The following is a 26,570-nucleotide window of genomic DNA, read 5'->3' as shown; positions in this document are numbered from 1 at the left end:
AAGACAGTTCAAGTTTTGTTATCATCTGAAAGTGTCAGTGCAGTCAAATCAATATTATTACTGAATATTAAGTGTTTTGAACTCCAAGTGAGCAAGCCAAAGCCAACATAAAGAAGAAAGAAAAAAAATCTTCAGTTGAAAGTCAGTAGTGGAGAAAAAAAACCCTTCATCAACTTTTAATTATCACTATTTAAAAAAAGTTAATATCATACATGACTTTTTTAAAGATCCGTCCTTTCACCCTTTATTAAACTTGTGTAAACACCTTCTTCACATGTGAAATGAGCAACAGTGCTTTGGTTTGCTGTCAGCTCCAGTAGCTATAGTTTATAACTATCATTCAATAACAAACTTTCTGCAAGGCCTGAATTACATTGCGTCAGAACAAAACAATCCCACTTAAAATGTGCCACACAAACTGTCGAGATCGGACCGAAACGATCAGCAGCCTTGTTAAAGTAAACCTCGGCCACCCTTTCCTAACATTGGCATACTCCAGAGGGATAAGCTTTCATTTCGGAGTTAAATTACACAGAACAATGGCAATTCTCATAGAGGATCCCTATTTTTTTCCTATATCACCAAAGATACCTGTTTTAATAAGTGTTTACAAAATGAAAGCAGACTCCAGTGTATAAATTGACCATTATTGTTCGGGAGCACAATAGCTCTCTGTGTTTTTTGTTGTGGAGTGCCAGTGTGATTTAAAGCTGCTGACAGCACCAGACGCTTACATTGCAATCAGCTCTCGCTGGCTCTCTCCCTCTGAAATTTGTATGGATGGGCACAGCCTGTCTGCTTGGTCTGTATATCAGGGCACACGCCCATTTTGGGACTGTCAGTCCCCATTTCCTCATACTTAATGTGTTACGCTATGATCACTCACTTGTGTCAATCCATTTCACATTCAAGTGCACGGGTTTGGCAAGGGCAATAGGATGTGTCAGCCTTTTCTAATGGGACACTCATAAATCGGCAATTTGATGTAATAAACAATACGATGACATGCAAGACATTTGGTACCTTGTCATCATGTGACATCCTTTCATTTTATGTTAGTCTACATTAGAAAAACTGTCAGTATTACTGAATATTCTTGCATCATATCAGCTTTTACATAATAAATACACATAATATTATAATAAATGGTACTTTGGGAATGAATCCTAAATTAACTTTCTTTTCAAATGTCAACTAAATATTAAACCTAAAATTAAATATAACCTTTGAATATGTTCTCACCATAATTTTTTATCTTAGTCATTACCCTTTTCTGCCAAACAGATATATTTTTTAAATAGTAACTGCTTTATAAATCTCTAGTTATTCACCCAGGAGCCGTGATGGCAAATCATCAGCGATATGCATATCTAGTGTTCATACTTTTGAAAATGTATCTTCTTCCACACAACAAAGATGCTATTCTCACTGTCACAGCTGAAAGCTAAATATAGTTGGATCAGCGCACATGAGATACATTCCTTGTTGTAATTTTATAACCGAGCTTTCGTTGTCTGAAATAAAACACATATTTTGCAATTAAATTATACAGGTTAAAAGTAAAACACATGAATAGTAGACACATAATGTAGGACCTAGAACTTTACTTCTCGTCCCTAAACAGAGGTGAGCAACAAACAGCATTTGTAAAATAACTGTGTCAGTGCAGATGTGTTTTGGTTGTCTGTGGAAATATCTGGCTACTCTTTCAGACTAGCTGTTTTGTAAAAACAGAACAAATCTCTGGACTGTGTTGACAACGTAGATGTCACAGGGTCTGTTTACATCTTGTTGAAAACAAACACACAATAAATACTGCTGTTTAGCCTACTAAATCTTTCAGAGGTTCAAAATGTTTATTTTCTGAATAAACAAAATGGCTTTTTGTACATAAACCAATATGTCAGCCAGAAATCCTTTCTCTTCCCTCCTTCAATGTCAAATAATAATAACCACAGCGGACAAAAGATGTTATTCTGAGTGTTTGCTGCCACAGTTACCGAAGGCTATAATAAGAAACATCCCTCACCAACACAGTTGGCTGCACTCGGCTTCGTTCGAGGTTTTTCGGAACTCTTCGCCAGCCGTCTCTAGGAAACCCCCCTCCCCCCCACCCTCCGCCCATCATTGCCAGACTCTCTCGGCTTTATGTCTGGCCGCTCTGAATGTGAACTGCCATGCGCGGTCGCCATGTTATCGCGCTCTCCTCCCCCTTTCGGGGACTCGTCACAGGCTGATAGCACTAGCACAGGCTACATTACAAGGAGGCAGCTGGTGAATAGGACCAGAGTGGGAGAGAGACATAGCGCTAACACAGGACTAAAACAAAAGAAAGCACGGGATGGAATAAAGCAGGGCAGCGCTGAGTTGCTCGGTTTCTCTCTGTCATCTGACGCTGGCTGAAGGACTTTGTTTCGTGTGATTTCGTGCCCTGGTGACTGCGATACAACAATTGAAAATGCGCCTGGCAGCTTGAACTGTGATGGGGAGAGACACTGTCGTTGTAAGGTTGGATATCGATCTCCCTGGCCGTTTGTGTCGACTCATTCACGTTTAAACTTCACCGTTACGGTGTGCTGAATGGTTTTGCTAGGATACGCGTTTGAAAACAACAACAGCTGAAGCGAATCCGTGTCAGCTAGCTCGCTAGCGACTGTTAACTTAGCATTGGCATTAGCCTGCTCCTCATGGTGGACATTTAAATACACCTCAAGTGGAATTATCGTGGCAGTTACTGGAAAGTGTTGGTTTTATGTGGAAATTACTCGAGCGGCTTCAAGTTGCTTCCCAAAAAGAGCTTGTCCTCTTGAGCTGTGTTTATAACTTTGTCAGAGACTATCCGTCAGAAATGAATCACCACGACCGAGCAGGAGACACCGGCAGCGCCCGAAAAATGGTGTACCCCATGAGTTTACCCAGACGGGAGAGCAGTAGCAGCACGGTAGGTGGATCCTCCTCTTTGACAACTTCGGGAAGCACCAGCCTTAATAGCAACAACTTAATGCTGGGGGATGAATATTCACCACCGGTGCTGCTTCAGTCTCAAACACCGGCCGCATCCTCGCTCGGGCCCCAGAACCCTCCTCAGAGCCTCAATATCCCTTTGCAGACCACCATGTTTCCCCAGGCTCTGCCCACTGCAGTGGCACAGATGAAGAAGAAGAGTGGCTTTCAGATAACCAGCGTTACCCCAGCTCAGACATCTGTCAGCACCAATAACAGCATTACAGAAGACACAGAGAGCTGTGACGACCTGGACGAGTCCCACACCGAGGACTTGTCGTCCTCAGAGATCATGGACGTGTCGCTTTCCCAGCCCAACAATGCAGGAGGTCCAGAAAGGAGCTCCTCAGAGGAGACGCTGAATAACTTCCATGAGGCGGAGACCCCGGGGGCCGTGTCGCCCAACCAGCCACCCATCCTCACCAAGCACACCTGCATGGCACTATGGTTAATGGGACAGTTCACCATCATCAACATAATCCTGCTTCCTCTAAAAAAGCCCAGCCTGCTGGTGGGACACAGATTGGAGTTCCTTTGGGAGTTGCAGTCACATCTGCAGTGACCTCAAGTTCTGGAGCTTTAGCCAGCACGGGCCAGAAAATGCCTTCAAATGTGGTAGGATTGATCGCGAATGCCTCTGTTGGCACAACCAGTGTCATCGGTCAGCCTTTGGCTACTGTCGCCTCAGGATCTGGAATGATCTCTGTGACTTCAGGTGCCACAATTAGTACTGGTAATGCTTTAACGAATAATGTTTGTATGTTAAATTCCACCAGTGTGCCTGCTGTGGTTGGCAAGAGTACCAATAGTAGCAGTGTAAACTACTCCCCTGCTTTGAATAGTATTAGTAACCAAACTGTAAACTTGACACACATTCCCAGTGGAATAATCGGCATGGGCATCACCGCTGCTACCACAGTTTCCGGTGGTGTTGCTCCAACAAGCGGAGGAGGGCAGGTGGGGTCAGCTGTCGTGGGCCAGCATGCAATGCCTGCTCCCTCCGCCCCAGTGATGAACGCTCAGCCTCAGCAGGCCCAAGTGCCTACTCCAGCCTCCACCAGCTCACGTTTCAGAGTGGTCAAATTGGACTCGACCTCTGAGCCTTTTAAGAAGGGTAGGTGGACGTGCACCGAGTATTACGACAAGGAGGCTCCGAGCGGCGCGGCATCCTCTGAAAATGCCCCCAGCACCAGAACGGTCGAAAGCATTCGCCAGTTTGTGCCTGAGAGTGTTGTGTGTCCGGACAGAGAGACTGTCAGCGGGAGTTCTGTCAGCAGCTCGGTTAGTCATTATACTGAAAGTCTGGGCAGTGGGGAGACGGGCGGCCCCTCAGCTGTGAAACAGACCTTCCAGCAGCCCGCTGCTCAAAAGCATGACTACTCATCTTCTAGCGTGCCCATGTCTCAGATGCAACCCCAGGACTTAGTTCACACTCATCTTAAGACTAATGCGGTAGCTCCGATGCCGAGCTTTCAGCCGCCGGCAACTATCGGAGGACTGCAGACCACAATCGGGCATTCGTCTGCAGCCGTGCCCACTCATATGCCCAAACTGACATATGCCCAGGCAGCACAATCGTCTCCTGCTCAAGCTCTGCCTGTGGTGACCCAGCAGCAGATGGGATACCCGCCCGCACCGCAACCAACTGCACCGGCCCAGGTAGCACCAGCACATGTTAACCCCTTAATCCAGGGAGGCAGCCTGCCACCTGACTTCCCTCAATCCAAGCCGATCATGAACACTGTGCCACCTGGGTCAACACAAACACTGCCCCACCTCTCCGCCCCTATCCCAGCGGTGGCAGCGAACAGTCAGCTGATCACAACTTCACAGCAGCCTGTGGGCGCTGTGCAACCCCCTGCTGCTCAACCTCTTCCGCAAGGGCTCCTGCAGCCACAACAGACACCCGCCCCGCAGATGGTCCAGGTCGTGCCGCAGCTGGTGCAGTCCGCCGGCACCGGTCTCATACAGCAGCAAACCCAGGGGCAGCAGCTCACCTCTCAACCCTCCATGGAGCAGCAGCAGCAGCAGTCACAGCTCGGCAGTCAAGGCCGCGGCACCCAGTTTGTCCCGGCCGTGACCTCATCAGGTGTGCCACCTAAACTTCAGAGTGATCCCCAGTCCAGTTTGATCCAGAATGGCTCGAAAGAGACAGGGCCGCAACCTGCAGTTATGCCCACATCGTTGGAGGATGCCCAGCTCCTTCTGTTACAGCACCAGTCTCTGCTCATGCAACCCAAGCCAGCTGGTGGTGAATGTGCCTCCCAGACCGGCACCTCCCGTGGTCCAGAGGGAAGCAGTGGAGTCAGTGCCTTAACTGCCTCCGCCAGCCTGCTGAAGAGCTTACCTGTGGATGGAGAAGAAGATGGGTAAGCTTCAGTATTTTTTTATTTTCTTTATTACATTGCTTATTCAGTCTTGTTTCCAATTAATTTGCATTTGTAATTACAGTTAGAATAGCTTCATTAAAAGACAGTGGGTGGTTATCAGCGGTATGGCTTAATGTAGTGCTATAAACATAAAAGGTGGTGTTGTGCATTAAATATCACAGCAGGTAGGTTTAAAGCAGGGCTTTAGGCTTCCAATATAGCGTAGCTAGAAGTGTTTTTCCATATAACACACAACTGTTACTTTGATATTACAGACAGAAAGGCAAATGCTTTGCTTTACAAAGTATCTCAGCCTGCCTTTAAAGACCCCATGAAATCACTTCACAGTGCAGTATTTTTGTACTGTTGACATTTACTTTTGAAACAGGAGCCAATAGCCTTTCGATTACATCATAACAACAAATGTTATTAATTTGTGCCTGATTTTCTGTATTAGTGGGAGGTTCCTCCTTATTCTAGAGAGAATTTGATTGGACAAAATGATTGCGTGATGAGGCATTATTTTTGGTCCATTTTGGATGGACATTTTAAATGTGTATTGTATTAGCTAAAAGTGAAATTTAAGTGTTTAAGGGCTACTCTGGTATATAGGTGGCATTTAATGGACTAAAAGCTGTGAATATGCTTTTTAGGACTCAGTACTGACTAAAAATTAGCTTGCTGCAGATGCTTTTTGAATGATTATAATTTGTGACTTATTTACTTCAAGCTGTAACACAGTTAAACCAAAAATAGATCAAGGAAGTGTGTCTGTTTAAACTTAGGTTTTCTCAATTTTTTTTTTTTTTTGCATACAGATAGTCTGCTCTTTTAGTAGACCTCCAGCCTTTTTAAAAGTCAGAAACTAGCTTCAGTTGTTTTGTCTTACTGCAAGGGCAAAAATGTAACCTACATATGAAAGCAAGTTCTGCATGTCATACTTAATAATCTAGGTTGAAATGCATATACATACTTTTAAACATACCGCTAAGACCGTGTGACATATGTTTGCATTTGTCTTAAGCTGTTCAGAAGAAACAGGCATGTGTGTTTATACTGTGCTATGTTTATGAGTTGTTCATAAGTAAAGTTTCCTGTGCTTGACAGAGCTTGTCTAACAGATGTCCTAGGGATGACAGAGTGCTCTGTAATCTAACACTCCTTATTGAAACAGACAGTTTTGACACACATAATTTTCTTTCAGGTGTTAGTCATAATCTTGCTTAAAGCTTTAATTGTCTGGCTTTACTGTATAACAATGTCAGATTGCAGACCAGATCTTTCAGATCTATGTTCAGACACAATGTAAAATTTGGTTGTCACAAAACAGAAACCCTCACTGGGATTGAGATCACACTTGTATTGCACTTGATGGACTTATAAATTGTTGGTCAGCACTTATTGTCAGCTACAACTAGATGGTCCTCTGCATTTTTCCTGTCTGGCTAATATATCTAAATTGGTGGCATATTTTTAAGATTTTTAGCGAGATTCATTATATATTTATGTATTTGCTTTCAAATGGCTTTAAATGTTTGTTTGTTTTTTCATAGTGATGCAAACAATCCATTCAGCCAGTTGAGTCGATAGATAGAAACATGCAGTTTGAATATTCAGTGAATTTATAAACTCTTAATGTTAAATTGGGTGCTATTAAATGGGGCTGCACAACAATTAATCACGATTAATCGTTTGCAAAATAAAAGTCTGTTACGTAATATATATGTGTGTGTGTTCTATGTATATTAATTATCTATATATAAATACATGCACATACATGTATATATTTAAGAAAAAATTATATTTAGATATAAAATATTTATATGTAATCTAAAATATATATAACTATATTTATTTATACATGTATATATTTTTTAAATTTATACATGTGCATGTATTTATATATACATAATTATTATACACAGAACACACACACATATATTACATAAACACAGACTTTTATTTTGCAAACGATTAATCGCGATGAATCGTTGTGCAGCCCTAAAACGTCTGTCTAAATCTAATGCTTAAGTATTATGAAACTAATCTAATGAAACACTCTTCATGAAACATAATGGCCATATTAAAATCATATGGTAACACTTTATTCTGATGGCTCACTTTAGGCATTCTATTATGTATCTTTTTTAACTACATGTCAACCAAATCTCATAACATCTCATTATTAGTAGACTGTCTGCTTAATATCTGGTAACACTTTATTTTGATGGTCCCTCAACAGATATTCTGATTGTAAGTAACTTTGCAGCTACATGTCAACTTATTCTACTAACCTGAACAGCACTTAAAGGGTTATTTAAAGAGTCATTAATTACTCACCCTCATGTTGTTCCAAACCTGTAAGACTTCCGTTCATCTTCAGAATGCAAATGAAGGTCTTCCTCTTTGGGAAGCTCAAAAGTGCTGTGTAACCAATGAGGTTCATTCTCGTGTGTTATGCAGCACGTTTGAACTTCCGGAAAAGGTTTATTCTCGGGCATCATTCAGGTTTGGTTGAGTTTCTGTTTATGTTCGCTGATCAGTGTTTATATGTGAGTAAAAGACTAAGTTGAATCTGTTCATCATAAAAAGGGATAGAGTCTCTTCAGAAAATTTGGACTAAAACACTCAAGTCACATAGATTAGTTTCCAGTCTCTTTATGAATGGTTTGAAGCGTCAAAGTTTAAATTGCTCAGGCTGTCTATGGAAGGACAGAAAGCTCTCAGATTTCATTAAAAAAAAAAAAAAAAACATTTGCGTTCCGAAGATAAACGTAAGTCTTACAGGTTTGGAATGACATGAGGGTGAGTAATTAATGACAGAATTTTCATTTTTGGGTGAACTAACCCTTTAACCCTAACCTAACATTCTGCTATACGTTTACTACAGTCTACTAATACTCTGAGAGATAGGGTGCATTCACAGTTGTTGTTCAATTTGTTTGGTTCATTTGGTCCATACCGAAAAAAACGAAAAAAAAAAAACATTTAGTCCTGGTCCATTTAGCGTTCAGATTGGCATTTTTATCACTGAGCCAAAAGATACCGAACCTAAAAGCATAAGGATACATTCACAACCTGATTGGTCGGACTTTATGACGTATTGCCTATTTTGAAACGGAACTTCCCAAACATCCAAAACTAAGATGTGTGCTAAGATAAATGTGCTCGTTGTGTGCGCATAGGCTGCATATGATGGTATTTTGGCCAGCTGGGAACAGCGACAGGAATCCCTCCGTCATGTCTGATACCTGTGATGGGCAAACTCGTGACTATGACGAGAAAAACCAATATACGTGAGGATTCTGTCCTTTTTTAGGCTCTCATCTTCCTGTTTTTGGTTCGTTTACATGTCTTTGGTCCGTGTTGCGTTCATATATCATTCAAACCGCACCAGAGTTCGTTTGGAAGCGGAGCGAGACCCATCTTTTCAGCGGTCTCGGCCCACTTGTTTGCTGCGCACCAGGGTTTGGATGGCAGCGTTCACACGTTCAAATGAACCGCACTAACAGAGCAATCGCACCAGGGTTCGTTTTAGTCGAATTCAGTATATTCTCCAGACCTGCAGATAGCCAGGACCAAGTTTGCTGTTAAATATAACTTGGTAGGTTAACAGTTCGTCACTTATATCCTTTGAGTTTAATCATGTGATCGACATGTGGAAGACTAACACATCTGTTGGATTCAAGTCCATCCTCCAAGGCTTGCTGTCCTGTGGGAATTGATGTGTTGTGTGTGTCATAGGTGTGCTTTTTGATCGGTGTCATATTTCTGGTGTGATTTGTGTTTGGTTGAAGGACTGCCTACAAGAGCCAGTTATTTAAAATAAAATACAGGAAGAGCGTTTTCCTCTCAGTGAGCAAACAATTTAATTTCAACATGTCTCATTGTTTTATTTCTTTGTTGTGAAAGACTAGTAGCTGGTGCTGTTTTGGTATAAAGCATGAGGCGACTTAACTGAATGATCTCATCCTTTATTTCTCCCTTTTCGCTCTTGCTCAATAACAGATTAAGTGAGCGCAAATTATTTCGATCTTTTTTTTTTTTTTTTTTTTTTTTTTTCATACTGTTCTTAGGTCACAGTGTTGACTGGCAGCCTCATACAGAAAGATTATCATCTCACATTTGCTTTTTTTCAATGTAATCTGCTCTTGGCAGTGATAAAAGCCACACATGTGAGTCTCAATGAATCACTCATTGTGTAGAGATCAAGTAGATTATCTCTCCAATTAATGACCCTGTGGAATGGGAGAGGAGAGGAAATGCTTTCACTCGGCCAGATCGGGCCAGAGCAGATAACGTGGCAGAACTTAAAGCGGCAGTTTGTGTATGCTTTCTCTCTTGGTCCCTTAGTGAGATTCATTTTCACTGCTTTCATCATATCCATTACAGGGATAGTTCACCCAGAAATGAAAATCATCATTTACCCGCTCTTGTTTTTTTTCCATTGAACATAGAGATGTTAGGCAGAGTGTCCGAACTGCTCTTTTCCACAACATTGAAGGTACCGTCAAGCTCCAAAAATAACAAAAAGCACCATAAAATGTGACTTGGGTGGTGTGGACTATTCATAAGCCATACAATAATTATATTTGAGGAGCAGAGTGAAACTTAAGTCTCTGTATTTCAACAAAATACTCATGAGAACATATGATATTTTTCGTCAATGACGCACACCTTTAGAGTTGTACATTACGAATTAAACTATGCATAGGGGAACAGTGAATCTATGAGCAATGTAGGGCCCTATGGAATTAATTTAATTTTTTTTGGCCAAATTCTTTTTTTTTTTCTTTTCTTTTTTTTTTTCCATTTTAATTTTTCTGGATATATTTTTAATGGTGAATTAAATTTAAGTAATCAAAAGCATGTGTAATTATTTGAAAAAATGAAACATACACTTTAACAACAATTTATTTATTATTATTAACATTAAGACCAAGGTCTGGGTTAAAAATATTGATTTCTCAATTTTAATCAATTCTCATTTTTATGAACCGATATTGATTCTTAAATCCCAGAAATTGATCTTTTAGTCTATGCTGTTTTCAAGTGTATGAATGAACAAAGCTTTGTAGCGCACACCCCATCTAAAATATTGCATATGAAACAAAGTCTCAGCTTTCTAATTCTATCAATTTTATTACAAAATTGAAACAATAAATCTAAAGACATGGCAGTGCGGAGCATCTGATCATCTCTTCCTCTTTTACTACTAGTTACAGCACAAAATAAACATGAATGAACATCAGAATGTATGTTGAAAGATGTAGAATGACTTACAGAAATGTATCATGTCTCATGTAATCATTCAATCAGTGTTTCAACAGCTTAAAGACATCAATAACAGCTTGTAAACAATGTCACACAATGTTATATTTACCTCTGAAAAGCCATTTAATGTCCATAAACTCATTAGTCAGCTAGAAAAATGAACTCTCGAGAGAAGCAATTTGATAAATATATGCACTACATTACATATTCATTGTATTTTTACTTAACCTGTTCATCAATGTTGTTTGAATATATCTATCTTGTTTTTTATGCCAGCCACCATTTAAATGTATATATTTAAATGTATATATTTAAAATATATATATATATATATATATATATATATATATATATATATATATATATATATATATATATATATATATATATATATCTCATTAAAAGTTGTTCTACCATAATTGTTATTATAAAAAGTTCCTTATGTAGTTTAAATTTAAGTATACAAATCAGTTCATTTTAACATATAATATCATATGATGTACCAATCGGGATTCCCTGTTTAGTTTACAACATGATGGATTTTTATGGTTTAATTCAATTTTGATAATCAAAAAGCATGTCTGATCAAACTTTTAAAAACAACAATAATAATATATTTTAAAAAAAAATCTTCTTTTAGCCTTTTAAAATGTAATCAAATGAAAATGTACCAATTCCTTCAAGTTCTACTGTTGAAATTACAAAATCGAAAAAATTTGTGATATTTCTTAAAAATGTATCTTTTTAATACTTATTATTATTATTTATTATTATTATTATTATTTATTTATTTATTATTACTATTATTATTACTATTATTATTATTATTATTATTATTACTATTGCTATTAGTACTACTACTATACAATAGTAATATTTCTGTCACAATTTCTTCAAGTTAGCCAAACTTATTTTTACAGTTGTTGTGAAGAACAAAATAGTGAAATTGCAGCTCTGGAGATGAAGTATATGTGGAGCGTTATAGGTCCCTAACAAAGGTTTACATTTCTGCCTGATCTTCATTCTAAGCTGTCGAATGGCTGCAGAAGACTTGGAATATAGAGCATAAGCTCTATGGACCATGTTTATAATGTTCCTTTGTTTTATTTATTTATATTGAAGCTTGATGATATTTTTTGGTTGACATACTGACTAGCGTCTTTTTTTCATGGATTGGTAATAATACGGGTTGGAATGACTTGAGTAAAAGATAACATTTCCTTTCTTAGCAAACTTTCCTTTTAATGTGGTTTTTAGCCACATTATTACCAGACATCAGAAGGGTCACTCTGCAGCTGTAATGGAAGACAAGATCCTGTACTTTGAAGTCTTTAGACCAGAGAAGGCTCTTTGAATGCACATGTTTTTTTTTGTTGTTTTTTTTGTTTTGTTTTTTTGTTTTTTTAGGATGATGTCATTTGGATTAGAACCTGTCCTTCCAAACCTGAGAGCAGAGAGCACAGAAAAGTACTTTAGGGACTGAAAGCTAATAGGGGCAGAGACCTCATGAGCTCAGCTGAACTGGTTTCTCACATTCACAACAGGCATTTGCGCTTGTCTCGACTCTTTTCAGGTTTGAAATCTGCTGGCTTTCATATTCTTTCCCAGACGTGACAACATACGATCCGCAAATGCTTTTGTGCTGCCTATATCTCTTGAAATTAAATTCAACATTTTAGTTATGAAAACTACAAATTTACATCATAACAGTTGTGTTGGATTTTTCTTTGACCGTGTTCAGCTCATCCAACCAGAATCTGGACGGCTGCTACGCAACACATTCACATGTAAACATTTCATTATTTTGAAGCCTCTACAAAAAGCGTAAAGGGAAGTGCCAGGGCGCAGCAACACGTTTTATTACTTGTAAAGCATATTTGCCAAGTGGATATTTTCATCTGGCCCATTTAGCCAGCCCAATTTAAGTGCTCTCTGAACAGCAGAATGGAGAGCAAGCAAAACAAACCTTCTGGCTGTTGCATTGTCATGTTTTAGCGGACAATTAACGTCCTGCTTTGATCTGATGGGTGTAGTGAATGCAGTGCATGGCCTCCTTAATTTTATTTTCATTGCTTTTAATAATGTTTGTTCAGCAGTGAGAGGAATTGGCAGATTGCATTCAGAGATCATTGGGGACGGGTATTGTTTTATTCTTCTCTTCAGTAAATCTGTTTTTAAATGTATGAGGTATTTGCATAACCAAGCCTCGGCCTTCTGTGTTTCATTATGCCCATGTTTGTTTTTGTTTTTTTTTCTTCTATTATCATCCAAAAAGTATCTTGAAATGGACTAAATTAGTATAAAACAATAGTTAAAAAAGATCTTGTGCTTTTATTGCACAAATATATCTGACGTACATGTAACGGTAAAGATTAGGGATGTAACGATATCAGAATCTCACAGTACGATGATACCTTGGTATTAAGTCCAAGGTACGGTATTTATTGCGATATTTAAAAAAAAAAAAAAAAAAGCAAAAAAAACCCAAACAAAAACAAATGAAGACTTGGAAAAAAAAAGTGCCATAAGTGTTAAACAGTGATTGAACATTACAATAATGTACAAATTAACAATGTTATATCCAGTCTTCTTATCTTTATCCTCTAATCATAACTGTTGCTTAGAGGTATGAGGTATAGTATGAGAGGGGTCAAATGACCTATAACTCCCTTTTATAAAATAAAATAATTTCACCAGTTGGACTTTAACAAAGGCAACATCGATTATTTTTTCTGAAATTCTCAAAGAGTTGTATTTGTTAACATTAGTTAATGCACTGTGTAGTAAAATTAACAAACTATGAACTATTTTTATTAACTAACGTTAAGAAATATTAACAAATATAGTAACAAATGTATTGCTCATGGTTGGTTATATTAAGTAATGTTAACAAATGAACCTTATTGTAAAGTGTTACCACAAATTAAACACAAATAATATGCTTGAACACACATGTAAGATCCAGACAGGTGAAACTGAATATTTTTGTACGCTGGATTAATAGACTTCACTTGTTTCTGAAAGAATGATTCAGTGATGGATATTTTTTTAACAGTAATTTATTGCCACCTAGTGGCGTAACAGTGCAACCGATAGTCGTTATTAGAAGCACACGGTTACTTTTCAAAAGGTGATTTATTCTGTTTTGATAGGTAACGTAGACATCAGTGTTTATCTGAATAATAAACTCTTGTATACTTCTGTGATAACTGGAATATTTGTAACAAATGATGTTTGAAAAGATTGTTTGTGAAGCTGTTTATATCTACACATGACAACTCTCTCTAGATCAATGGCAGCGCGGATGCAGATTTGAATGTCGCGATTTTATTTTTGTCAAGGGTTTAATATACATGGGCAAATCGTTGTCATTTAGGAATTAGATCATGTGGGTGATGAAATCGAGAACGAGATCTTTTAAAGATTAATCGTGCAGCTTGCCTTTATGTACCTCTCTCTGCGTTGATATCTGACGTATATGAGTCACTCGAGGGCTTTTCAGTACATTCATTGGTATAATATGCTCCTCGCACTTCGCGAACCCATCGGACCAGAATCGTTTTTGGAACCGGGCTGAAAAAAAAAACTACACTTTTTGCCTGGAAGACGTATCGTTTCATACGGTCATGTGACCACGATAATATTGAGACAATTTTGCTATCGCGATACCACAAAATTGATAATTCCATTACATCCCTAATAAAGATGCGTACCTCTTACTTAAAGCTGCAGTATGTAACTTTTGGCACTCTAGTGGTTAATAAACAAAAATGCATGCGGAAGAACGGTTGTGGAAGAACATTGCAGCCGGAGCTACTTCTCTCTGTTTTTGTCTATGACGAGTCACACCGGTACTGGGCTACTCTCCGGACGTGGCAACCGACTGGTCTAAAATAGTCTGAATATAAACGCTTATTATGGGTGTACCGTAGTGATTCATGATAAGACAAAAACATGGTTTGGTAAATGGATTCATGATGTACTCGCTCATTATATACATTTTATAACTTCTGAACACAAAGTTATGTACTGCATCTTTAAAGGTCATTCCTTTGCTAGCTGATTAATGTGCCTACAGAGAAATCCAGATTGCTGCTCTGAAATTAAACCACTCCCCAACCCAAGTCGTTATTCATGCCTGAGCTACAGCCTGTAGAAAGTTTGATCCCTTCCTATTTTGGCTTTCTAAGAGCAGTCGGCACGTGAGTCAGCAGAGTTGGAAAGCTGCCTCTTTCTGTGGTTTCAGACTGGACAGGAAATCTTGCATGCAACCTTGAGCATGTGCCCATGCTGCACTCTTGCTCTGTTAAACATGTACAATGAGATATCCTCTTCTTGTATCACCAGGCTGGAAGGAGTGAAATGAGGTCACCGTGGAAAACATGGCGACCGCTGAACAACACATTTCCTCGACTCTCTTTATAATTGGACAGCTTCTAATTTAAATAGGATTTATTCTTCTCTGATAAATGTGAAACAGTCTTTTCAGCTGACATTTATTTAATTGCCTTTTAGTGCTTAACATAAACTTTTACAAACTGTATTAATGGCCTGTCAGTTGAACGATTGATCATCCATGACAGTTTTTTCCCACCAATCACCTTGCTCGTTCCCTGAGGGATTGCTCCATCTGTGCGGAGTGTCTTATCTCCACTTCCTCCCCATCCCTGCCACAAACACCATGTGTGCCACAGATTATCTGCCAGTCAAGTTCTCACCTCTGCACAATTCTAACTCCTAATGCCAGATAAAATGCAAGCTGCTTGGACTTGTGCACATTAATCGCTGCTTCAATCCACAGACACCCGAGTCTAGATCATTCACTATTTGGGTGCCATTCTTCTATATGTGAGTGTGAACATTGTTGATAACTTATTGCTGCTGGGTTAAAAATATCAATGAATCTATCTTTAAGTGTATAATGCGAGAGCACAACTTCACTAGACATTTGTAGCGCACCTCCCATCTAATAATCACTTTATTACTGTTGATGTGAAACAAAGTGTAGGGCCCTATGATTTCCGTGATGCATAACACAGTGTCTACACCGGACGTGAGCGGTGCAACGTGTCAAAAAGACAGTAGAACCCATTTTAATCAGTGATATCGTCTACGCAGGATGTGGCGTGGTACAACGTGATGCGACACGACAAATTCCTGCAGTAAACGGATTCCCTGTTTTATTTCTGATGTAGTCCAAGTGCTTTGCAATGGGTGGTTTGTCGGATCACAATATAGACTATTGTCTGTGAATATTAAACTGCAAAAAGACTAATTAAATATGATTTCTGCATGTTCTGTGTGAATGAATGACGCAGACTCCCGGTTTCATTTATCACACAGAGAAGAAAGTGTGACGCTCGTGGTGTTTTCAGCCTCTGAAGTTACTTCATGAGCATTTTACCGTTTAATTAGAGAAAAACTATCGTCGTGTCATAAACGCACAGAAACTCAAACGTCTTCACGGCATCAAAATAAAAGTTTGGTTTAACTTAAAGAAATTGTGACACATGTTTTACTGTTGTATAGTAGAATTTAGATATGTCTCAATGTAATAATAATACTAACACTAATAACAACAATAAATTATTAAAACTTAACTTTTTTTCAATGAATAATCAAACTTCCATGTTTTAATTTTAATTTTTAAGCTCTGTTGTACAGCTTTTTGCTTTTGGCAAAAAAATTGTTTAAAGTCATATGATTGAAAGATAAATTAAATAGTTGTGTCTTAATTTGAATGCCAGAAAATGTAAAATTTCTAAAAAAAAAAAAAAAAAAAAAAATCACAGAAATTATTTAAAAAAAAAAAATGAATACATTTAGTTTTTTTTTTTTAATGAATTCAATTAGACATTAAAATTTAGATTACTAAAATTTAATTAAACCATTAAAATGGAATCCAGAAAACAAAACAAAATAGAATTTGTTAAAAAATAAAATGGAATTTGAGGAGAGAATTTTTCAATTGTAATTTTTGTTAATTTTTTAATAAATTGTTAAATTGTATAAGTTTCATTATTTCAATTAATGACACAGGCTTTTTGATTACTAAAATTTAACTTAAACATTCAAATGGAAATGGAATTTATTGAAATTAATGGAATTGAATTTAATGGAATTAATGGAATTTTAAATGGAAAAACAGAATCCAGAAAAATTAAAATGGAAAAAATGGAATTTGGAAAAAATAAAACTGATTTCATTGGGCCCTAAAAGTTTCAGTTTTCAAATTGTCAATTTTACTATGAAATTTAAACAATAAATGATGTTTTGTCTATAAAACTGATTTCATTGGGCCCTAAAAGTTTCAGTTTTCAAATTGTCAATTTTACTATGAAATTTAAACAATAAATGATGTTTTGTCACTCTTTATTTGTGGCATGACAGATTACGTAGGGCCTCGGTTCAAGTGAAGCCGTGTCGTGGAGCGCTAGTGAACTGATAATTTCTCCAACCTTACATCTTATGGAGTTGCCTCTATTTGATATAATCCCATCCGATGGCAAAGTATGCTTTAGCCACGATGGGGTTTATCGTCGTTCTCCCAACACTTTGTCCAAAGTAATCCCTCTCTCTTATGCGAGGAGGCTGAATGAGTGCCGGCCTCTGTATTTAGCATACAGCGTGCCGCTGTGAGCCATTAGCACTGAGTCATTGTTTCAGCCACACTGCCAGTGTCGCCTGGCCGCCGGCCATCTCGCGCTTTCTGTGCAAACCCCCGCGCGCTTGCCCATCCCTGTCCTTTGCGCCGGTCTGCCTGCTCGTCTGAGCTGCCACCGAGCTGCTATAGCAACCGGCAGCCCTAAAACCCCCTAACATAGGCCTTCCAGAGACAATTGTGTCTTCTTCACTCTCACACTGGCTCTGGAGAAGCTGCTCTCATTCTTCAGGGGCTGCGAGTTCCCGTTTTAAAACCACGCCATGCTTCTTTGTGCTGGGAATCTGAATCAAAGGACTTAAGAATTATTGTTTGCTTAGTTGTTTTTGGATTAGCTGCAGAATACATGCAAATTTATGCCTAGCCTTAGTTCGGAGTCTGGCAGTATGGCAGTTACTGTGCTCTGTCATGGTGGTTTTCAAGGAAGCATGAATAAAAAAACGCATATCTACAGAGGCTTCTGGGTTGCTTTCTCATCCGGGGTCATGTCAGTTCTAGTGGCAGTTCTGGTTAATTGCAGAACTCTAATTATCTGCACATCTGAGATGGGTACCAAAATTATGATAAAACAATGGCATTGCACCATGTTTTTTTTTTTGTTTTGTTTTTTACCGCACATCCCTAATATCTCTCTCTCTCTCTCTCTCTCTCTCTCTCTCTCTCTCTCTCTCTCTCTCTCTCTCTCTCTCTCTCTCTCTCTCTCTCTCTCTCTCTCTCTCTCTCTCTCTCTCTCTCTCTCTCTCTCTCTCTCTCTCTCTCTCTCTCTCTCTCTCTCTCTCTCTCTCTCTCTCTCTCTCTCTCTCTCTCTCTCTCTCTCTCTCTCGTGCATGGTGGAAATATCCCAGGAGTCAGCAGAGTAATTATCCGCAGTATCAGTACTTGTTGTCTCGAGCAGTACAAGTTATGCAGGGTGAATCAGTGGGCAGTGCCACTGTTTGAAACGTTAACCATGAGCTTGTGTTCTCAGACAACCTCTTGCTACACTGTCCCATGGGTCCTGCAGCCATCTGTATTTGTAGTACTAGTGTCAAACAGGGACTTTCCAGGAATGGCCCCTTAAACAAATCAGGCCCTGTTTCTCTGTTTCTGGCTAGTGGGAAGCTGTTCTTTTTGTCATGTAGCCTGGGCTTTTTTGGATGGGTTTTCCTATTCTAAGCGTAAGATAAATGATGGCACAAAAACAGAACCGAGTAGAACAATTGGTGATTGGCTCTTATTTAGAAGGCGGAACTTATTCCACCATATTGCGCGTTGGAATTTCTCCCATTCATAATACGAGTGCACAATCTTTATATATATATATATATATATATATATATATATATATATATATATATATATATATATATATATATATATATATATATATATATATATATATATATATATATATAAATAAATAAATAAATAAATGTCTTTGTTATCATTAATCGCAGACTGCAACTGGTTTATTAGGCTGCTGTCACTTTAAGACCTGCTGCACATGATGTGGATCTGCATCCTATTTTCTCACAACTTCATGTGTTTATTTAAAACTTTATTTAACTCATTTAAGACTGTGTTTATGAGGATACTCGACAAAATGGGCATTTTGGCATAATTTTGTGTGTTTTTGTCCATTTAAAGCGCAAAAAAAACCCTACCCTTAAAACGATGCAAATATAGTGTTGGGGTAGCGCAGTCTAATAGGTAGCATTATTCGTCAGAACACCGACGCGCTGTCTGAAGCGGCTTTCTGTGCGCACGAGTCATGCATGTCTGTGCAATGTTTTTGTCTGGATTTAGTTTGAAATGACATCAAACCAATTTTTGATCAAATCCGTTGGCTCAGCGAGGCCTCCATTGCCAGCAAGATTATTAACACTTTCAGATGCCCAGAAAGCTACTAAAGACATATTTAAATCAGTTCTTGTGACTACAGTGGTTCAACCTTAATGTTATGAAGCAAAGAGAATACTTTTTGTGTGCCAAAAAAAACAAAATAATGACTTTATTCAACAATATCTAGTGATGGGTGATTTCAAAACACTGCTTCATTAAGCTTTGAAGCTTTATGAATCTTTTGTTTCAAATCAGTGGTTCGGAGTGTGTATCAAACTGCCAAAAGTCACATGATTTCAGTAAACAATGCTTCGTTACGTCATAAGAAAGCTACATAATATACTATTTCTCAGCAATGAGGTGGTAACTTTGCTGTTTTTGTAACAAACGAACAAGCTTCACTATTACATACAGATACACACAGGTAATTCTCTTTCTTTCCTTAATTTCTTTAAATTCATTCAAATAAAGAAATCTTACCGTGCTACTAAAATAACAAACAGAAATTACCGTTATTTTCCGGTCTATATCCGTTCATTCAGATTTTGCGCTGCACAAGTCCATGACAGCTTTTAACTTATCCATGCTGGCAAATAATCATGGCCATCGATGTGAATTATAAAATCATTTTAGTACGGCCATTTAAAACTTAAGGATCAACCTCAACCATGTTGCATAGTAAAGTGGTCACCAGCACAATCATTTTAGTTGGGGATTAATGTAAACACAGATATTGGATAACAGTCATGTCTAAAGTGAATGTAAACAGGCTGGAGAAAAAAAAAGATGTTGTCAAAAGATCAGATATGTGCATTAAGACTTGCTGTGTATACTGCAATGTCAGCCTATACTGACATTGCAGCCTTCTCGTTCCTCTCTTACAGTCCTCTGATGACCGCAGATGACTGGGGTTTCTGCCTTGGCTTGTTTGAGTGCACAGTGCCAGAAGCTCTCTGGCTGCGCTGGGTTTGGCCCTTGTAAATTAGAGCCATGTCCCCTCCGGCAACCCACCCACATGCATCAAGAATCCTGCCTTTTCACTTACTGCAAACCTGAAACACTGTACACAGAGCCTTTATTAGACCAGACACAAACATTACAAACTTCTGAAAGAGACTTGTATAGCATTCATTTGCTCAGTCTTGCACCACGTCTACTTCAGATTTGAGGCTGTCTACACTGGAAGCTGTCCATCACCTCAGAGTCAGTTAGATTTGAGCAATACTAAAATGAAAGCTAGATTTTTGCAGTTTTAGGTGGTGGTCTGGCTGGTTACTCACAGAGTCAAAAGACTTTTAAAAATTAATTTCTCACCTTGACCCCATGATATAAGGTATCAATCCATTCATCTCCTTAGCAGGCACCACTGATTTTATTTATTTATTTTATGAAAATCCATTGGTCTACAAGTAGACTTTGCATGGGTTAATTTTGAATGCTGCAATGATTTCTCATCTGATGTAGATGCTGTGTTATACAGTTGCTTTATATAGGTGTTTTGTAGTCTACGATACCACACAGGTGGAGCTGATGCAGAGATTACTCTTCTTTATATTGAAATCTGTCATCATGGGCTTTTTTTGTGTTGACTATTGGCTTCCGAAGCTCTAAATGGCTGTGGTTATCATCTAAGCTGTGGTGAAGCTGATGCTTTGAATTACTGGTTAAATTGCAGAGAGTATTTTAAGCCCTCAGTGCTGAAATAGGCTCATTCTAGCTGCTGTGAGTGGCTGTGTACTGCCGTATCAGGTAGGCTGTGTGTAAATCGCAGTGAATGGGAGCATGTTGACAGTGAATGGCGTCTTTTCAAGATGTGCTCTGCAGTGTCAAACCTTTTTTTTCCACTCTCTCTCTGTAGATCTTGTTAAAGATTGGCTTGACCTCAGAATGGTGTTAAACAGAATGAGGTCCAATCCAAGAAGAATAGCTATTGTGATCCAGCACTGCCTAGATGGAGTCTAATGGTTAGTTATGAATGTCTGACTACTTTCCTTAATAGTTTTGCTAAATGTGCACATAAATTGGTTTTCTAGCCTCCAGTTGATTTGTTTACAGGCCGTACACACTCAAGCTTTCTCAGAGGAGCATGAACGCACAGAAGGCACAGATCCAGTGACAGCCATGCAGTATTGATGGAGAACTTTCCTTTGGGCCCACACACAGGGCTTTCATTCACCCAGCCGTGGGGCAGAGTAATGTGAGAGTGTGTGTGTGTGAATAAGAGAGAGTGGGTTGGACGCGCATACACATGATGTGGTCGGCTCTCACATTTCCCTCACTTGTTTCCTCACTTTGTGTGTCTGTCACAAGCAGCACATAATCACAATGGACAGAACTGTCCATAATAAGAGTACTTCCCTTTACCATTAAATAAGCTCATTTAATGTGCTTTTACGTAAAACCATCAGTTCCTTCCTCATCGGTCCTTCAGATTGAAGCAAGCTTGTGATTTAAGCCCACAGTCTTGCAAGTCAGCATGTAGGTGCTGGTGGATGTTTTTTAATGACTGTGTAGATGGCTTTTGGCCCTACTGACTGATCGACCTCTGGGGCTGTTGTGATGAATCACCATGTCCTCAGCTGTCATGATTTGTGAGGTGTCATTTATTGAATTCTTTGCTGCAATTGGTTATGCAGGTTTAATTTTCTTCTACGTTTCTGTTTCTATTTTTAGCAGTTTTTGAAGCATATGCATCTTGCTGTTGGAGAGGGGTGTTCAAATGTCCAGTGAGGTGTAAAAACCTTTTAAAGGTGAAGTATGTAATTTCTGCAACACCAGTGGCACCTAGCAGAATTACAAAAAGACAGCATATTTTGTGCGTTGCGCCTTTCCCAACTTAAACGTCACAAACACAGCTCTTATCGGTGCTTGTGAAAGCATGTCTTACGGGTAACAGGTAAAAGTAGGCTACTTTCAATAAACGTAGATATTAATAATACTTTTAGCTGTGTTGCTATGTGTCATGACTAAGCAATTGAGTAGGCTAATAATCTGTCTAGAGCGAACGTGAGCATCTCGCTCATAATAAATCCATCCAGATTATTTTCCATTATTTTGCACCAGGCCACACCCCAACCTCATGCTATAGACCTCTTTGGAGCAGACGTCACAATTACGTCACTTGCAGCTGCGCGCGCATAGTGGTTGCAGAAAAATAGCGGTAGCAATTGGAGGAAAATGTGCAAAATCCACAGAATAAGAGAAAAATGCTTTGTTGTGCCTTTGGATGTTGGAATCGGAATGCCAAAAAATATAGTCTTCATTTTTAAAGAAAATCATCGTTGAAAACGTCCTTTGAAGCTAAACGGAGACGTTTCACAGACTGGACTGATGACACCTGCAAGGATTAGTCTACTATTAAAGCAGGAATTTGATGTAAACAGTAAGTCTACATAATATTCACATATGCAGTTCAGAGGACATGCATACATAGCAGTTACAGCATGAAATAATATTTAAACCTATAACATTTTACATAGATAACTTTTAAACATGGTCTATAAAATTTTTATTTCACAATTCTGACTTTTTTTCTTGCATTTGCGTGTTTATGACTCCCAGTTCGGCCATTATAACTCGCAATTGTGAGTTTATTTCACAATTCTGAGGGGAAAAAAGTCAGAATTGCGGGATAAATTGCAATTCAGAAAAGACAGGATAACGAGTAGGCTATATCTCACAATTCTGTTTTTCTTTGTAAGAAATGTGAGAGATAAACTCAGGTTTGCGAGAAGTAAAAGTCAGAATTGTGAGACATAGACTTGAAATTAACTTTTTTTTATTCTTTTATTTCGTGGCTTCCATAGACTGCTACTGCTCAACTGTCATTTTCTGCAACCAGGTAGGCTCCGCCCATAAAAAAACGTCATCGCTGTTTGCAAACACCAAATTGGTCTATAGGTTGAGATGGAAAGAAATTGACAGGTCTGAGCGGACGGATTTTGATGGATGTTTTGATGGTGCCTGGGAGGCTTAATGTTTACACTTTTAAAACCCATGAATACCATGCTAATAATAGTCAGTGAACAATAAAAAGGGTTAAGGTATTGTATTTTAACAAAATTGTACGTACTTTACCCTTAAGAGTTTAAATATTTTATATGGTTTTTATATCATTTTAATTGTAATTTATAATATGTTAATGTGTTTTATATCATTTATATTATGCTTAAATATAAATCATCAGGCTTCTTCACACTTTATTCAAACTTTTTATTAAATATTTTTTTTGCTTGTTGTGAAGTTGTGCCTGGAGCGTAAATGTACGCATTCCATTCCACGTTTCAGTTATATCATTTGTCATGATACAATGAAACTAAATTGTGTGGATGTGATTTTTGGCCAAGTGTTCATGCCGAGCTTGCACTCATTATTCCCAGCCTATAATTGAATAAATCACTACGTGGCAAGTATTAGTTAGCTATATGTTATTTGTGGGTTTTAGTGAAAATGGCTAGATGGGAGGAGCTGTCTTCTGCTCACAAGGAGGATATTGTTAAAATGGCTAAATCTGGTCAATCGGTTTTGGAAATTGCTCATGTGCTGGATTTGAATGGTCACAATGTCCACATCATTTTTTTTCAAATGACAATAAGACCACTTAAAAAAAAAAAAAAAAAAAAAAAAAAAAAAATTCTTGCCCCTCCTAACTCAAGAGTCAAATGTCACCCATGACCACTACCATGCAGAATGTAAAGTGCTGTGGCTGGTCAAGGAAGAACTTGTGAGCATTTTGACAAGTGGATGAAAATCACCTGAATGTGGGAGCACCTCAAAACAACTTCTAAAGACCTGGATGAGAACTCCAACGTCCAATTTCATATTGAACTGTACCAGTAAAGAAACCATAATGGTATTGGGGATGTATGTGTGCAGCAGGTCTTGGAAGGACCTACAAAGTTGCTGGCACTTTGAAAATGGACCAATACTTGTGTTCAGCAGGATTCCCAATGTAGCAGAGTATAGAGGAACTGTTTGGAGCTCAAATGTGTATTTTCCAACATAACGATCCCAAAAACACTGCGCATGCAACAAAGTTGCATGCAATAAAAGTGTCTATGCTCAGTATTTTGAAGTCTTCCAAGTGGCCACTTCAGTCTCCTGCCCTTAAACCCAGAGGCGGCCTTTGCAATTCTGAGGCCCGTTTCAAAGAAATGCTTGGAGCCCCCACCCCCTACATAAATATTTGATTTCAGACACCGCGACTGTCTTTGAGTGAGTTGAGTCATTCATTTGAACGATTCATTCAAAAACGTGGTTTATATGTTTTTGAACTATACTATATTGTGGATTTCTTTGGAATTATTTTCATCGGGGAAATAAAACAAAAACCAAATATTCTGAGTCTATAATGACAAGTTAATATTAGCTAATAAACAAGTTAAATTAGTTAATAAACAAGTTAATATCATAACTTATTGAACTGTTGTATAAAATCAATATCACATTTGCTTATGCAGCATTGATAAACTAGCATTTTCCTTTATAAATATTAAAAGCAAGAGACTTTTTTGCCCCATATGTTGAGTTTTAGGGGCATTTTTATTAATTTTGGTGGCATTCTTGCTCCAAGCCCCCATCAGTTTCTAATGCTGGTGTGCTTTCGGCAGAGAGTGGGGCTTTTTTTTTTTTTAAATGCAAGCATAGGCCCCTTCTGTTGCAAGGCCTGTTTCAAGTGAAATGGGTAAAAATAATTTAAAGTAAAACAATCTTTTATAAAATTTTATAAAAACTTATAATTTACATAATTTGATATAATTTCTGACATTGGCTTAAAGTCCTGGAAACAATTGTCCTTTCTCTTGTGTATTTATTGGAAAAAAGTTTTCTAAAAAATTATTTTCCTAAATTACATGAACATTATTTTCTAAATTGCATATAAAATATTTTCCAAACAGCTATTCATAGTTGTTAAAAACTATGCAGGTTTTTTTTTTTTTTTTTTTTTTTCTTGCCCAAAATTCATGCCCAGTGTGCAAAAGGCTTTAAATAGAAAGTTTCTGTGGGTTAAATGTGTATCCTGGTGTGCCTCCTGTGCCTTCAGCCTCAGCAGAGACAGAGCCTGTGGTTGTTGAGACAGTCACATACACACTAACATAGACTGTGGCTCCTGGACAGACAGTATTGCATAAGAGTGTTAATGAGGACTAGATGTGATAGTCGGGCTCTTTCAGGCCACAGCAATGGCCAGGTCAAGCCACTCATACAATGGATAGATTTTTTTTTTTTTTTTTTTTTTTTTTTTTTTATGCTTTCACATTATGGTCTGTACTTGGGTTTGAAGTTTGAACAATTAAATCTGTTTTAGTTCTGATGAATATTTGTTTTTGTTTTTTTAAGACGTATGTTTAATCCTTTTTTAATACTACTTAAATTATTTTTTTATTATATTATATTATATTATATTTATATTATATTATATTATATATATTATATTATATTATATTATATTATATATTATATTATATTATATTATATTATATTATATTATATTTATTATATTATATTATATTATTAATCCAGCAAAATAAATGGAAATAATTGACTTTAAATGGATTGTTCACCAAAAAAATAAACTTTGTCAACACTCTCATGTTTCAAACTTGTATGACATCCTTTAATCTGTTGAACACAAGAATCTTGAATCTTTTTTTTTTTCTTTTTTTTTTTTTTTTTTTTTTTGTCAATACAGTAATAGTTAATGAGGTCCAACCGTGTCAACTGCTGAAAGCTTTACTCATGAGGGTGAATAAATGACAGTTTTCAGTTTTGGATGAGCTATCTCTTTAAATGTGGTTGAACTATGTGGTTGTGCTCACTAGCTACTTGGCAGGCAGCATAGTTTTCTTATGACAGCGACTGACTCATATCTTTCATTGCTGAGGTCATGAAACAAGTTTTATCAAAGCGTTGTTGTGTCAGACTATGATGGCATCAAGGTCACGTTCACATGATCTTCACCTATCATTAAAAATTAACCATTTGGATTAAAAGCAATCCTATATGTCTGACTGGATGTCTTCTGCTTTTGGGATTGGTTCTGCACCCAAACGCACATGAAGGAGTTCTATTTGTTTTAGGGCCGGTTATTTCGCATTACCTTAAATGAACTCTTAGAGCGCTGCCACTCCCTCAGTTTATGTAATAGAGTTGAGACTTTATTGGAAATGGTGGACAAAATGATTTTGGCTTTTGATAAATGAGTTTTGGCAGGAGAGGTCAGTGCTGTCACAATCTGTGGATGTGGCAGCAATGAGATATGTTAGTAGCTCTGTCTTCACAATGCTTGCTTATATTGCCATCTAATGGCCGTTTGTGACATTGGCAACACTAAGCAGCTTACATGGTATAGCAAGCTTTTGTTTGAGTTCAAATAATATTTGGTGGAACCCCTGCAGTACCTCCACAAACTGGGCTGGATTGTTCAAACCAACCAAACTCAA

The 26,570-nt window shown here is 37.9% G+C and overlaps 1 protein-coding gene across 1 annotated transcript in view; it reads left to right on the top strand.

Moving 5' to 3' along the window:
* The first annotated feature begins 2,148 nt into the window (after window positions 1–2,148).
* Window positions 2,149–26,570, top strand: part of tsc22d1 (TSC22 domain family, member 1) — a 62,676-nt gene continuing 38,254 nt past the window's right edge. Inside the window, 2 exon segments of the mRNA XM_048193020.1 lie at window positions 2,149–3,422; window positions 3,425–5,372. Of these exon segments, the coding sequence (XP_048048977.1) occupies window positions 2,753–3,422; window positions 3,425–5,372 (2,618 nt within the window). The 5' untranslated portion in view covers window positions 2,149–2,752.

This window comes from Megalobrama amblycephala, linkage group LG6 (genome assembly GCF_018812025.1).
Source record: "Megalobrama amblycephala isolate DHTTF-2021 linkage group LG6, ASM1881202v1, whole genome shotgun sequence".
Classification (NCBI taxonomy): Eukaryota; Metazoa; Chordata; class Actinopteri; order Cypriniformes; family Xenocyprididae; genus Megalobrama; species Megalobrama amblycephala.
The sequence above is the reverse complement of the archived record's forward strand: the minus strand, read 5'-3'. Positions and strand labels throughout refer to the sequence as shown.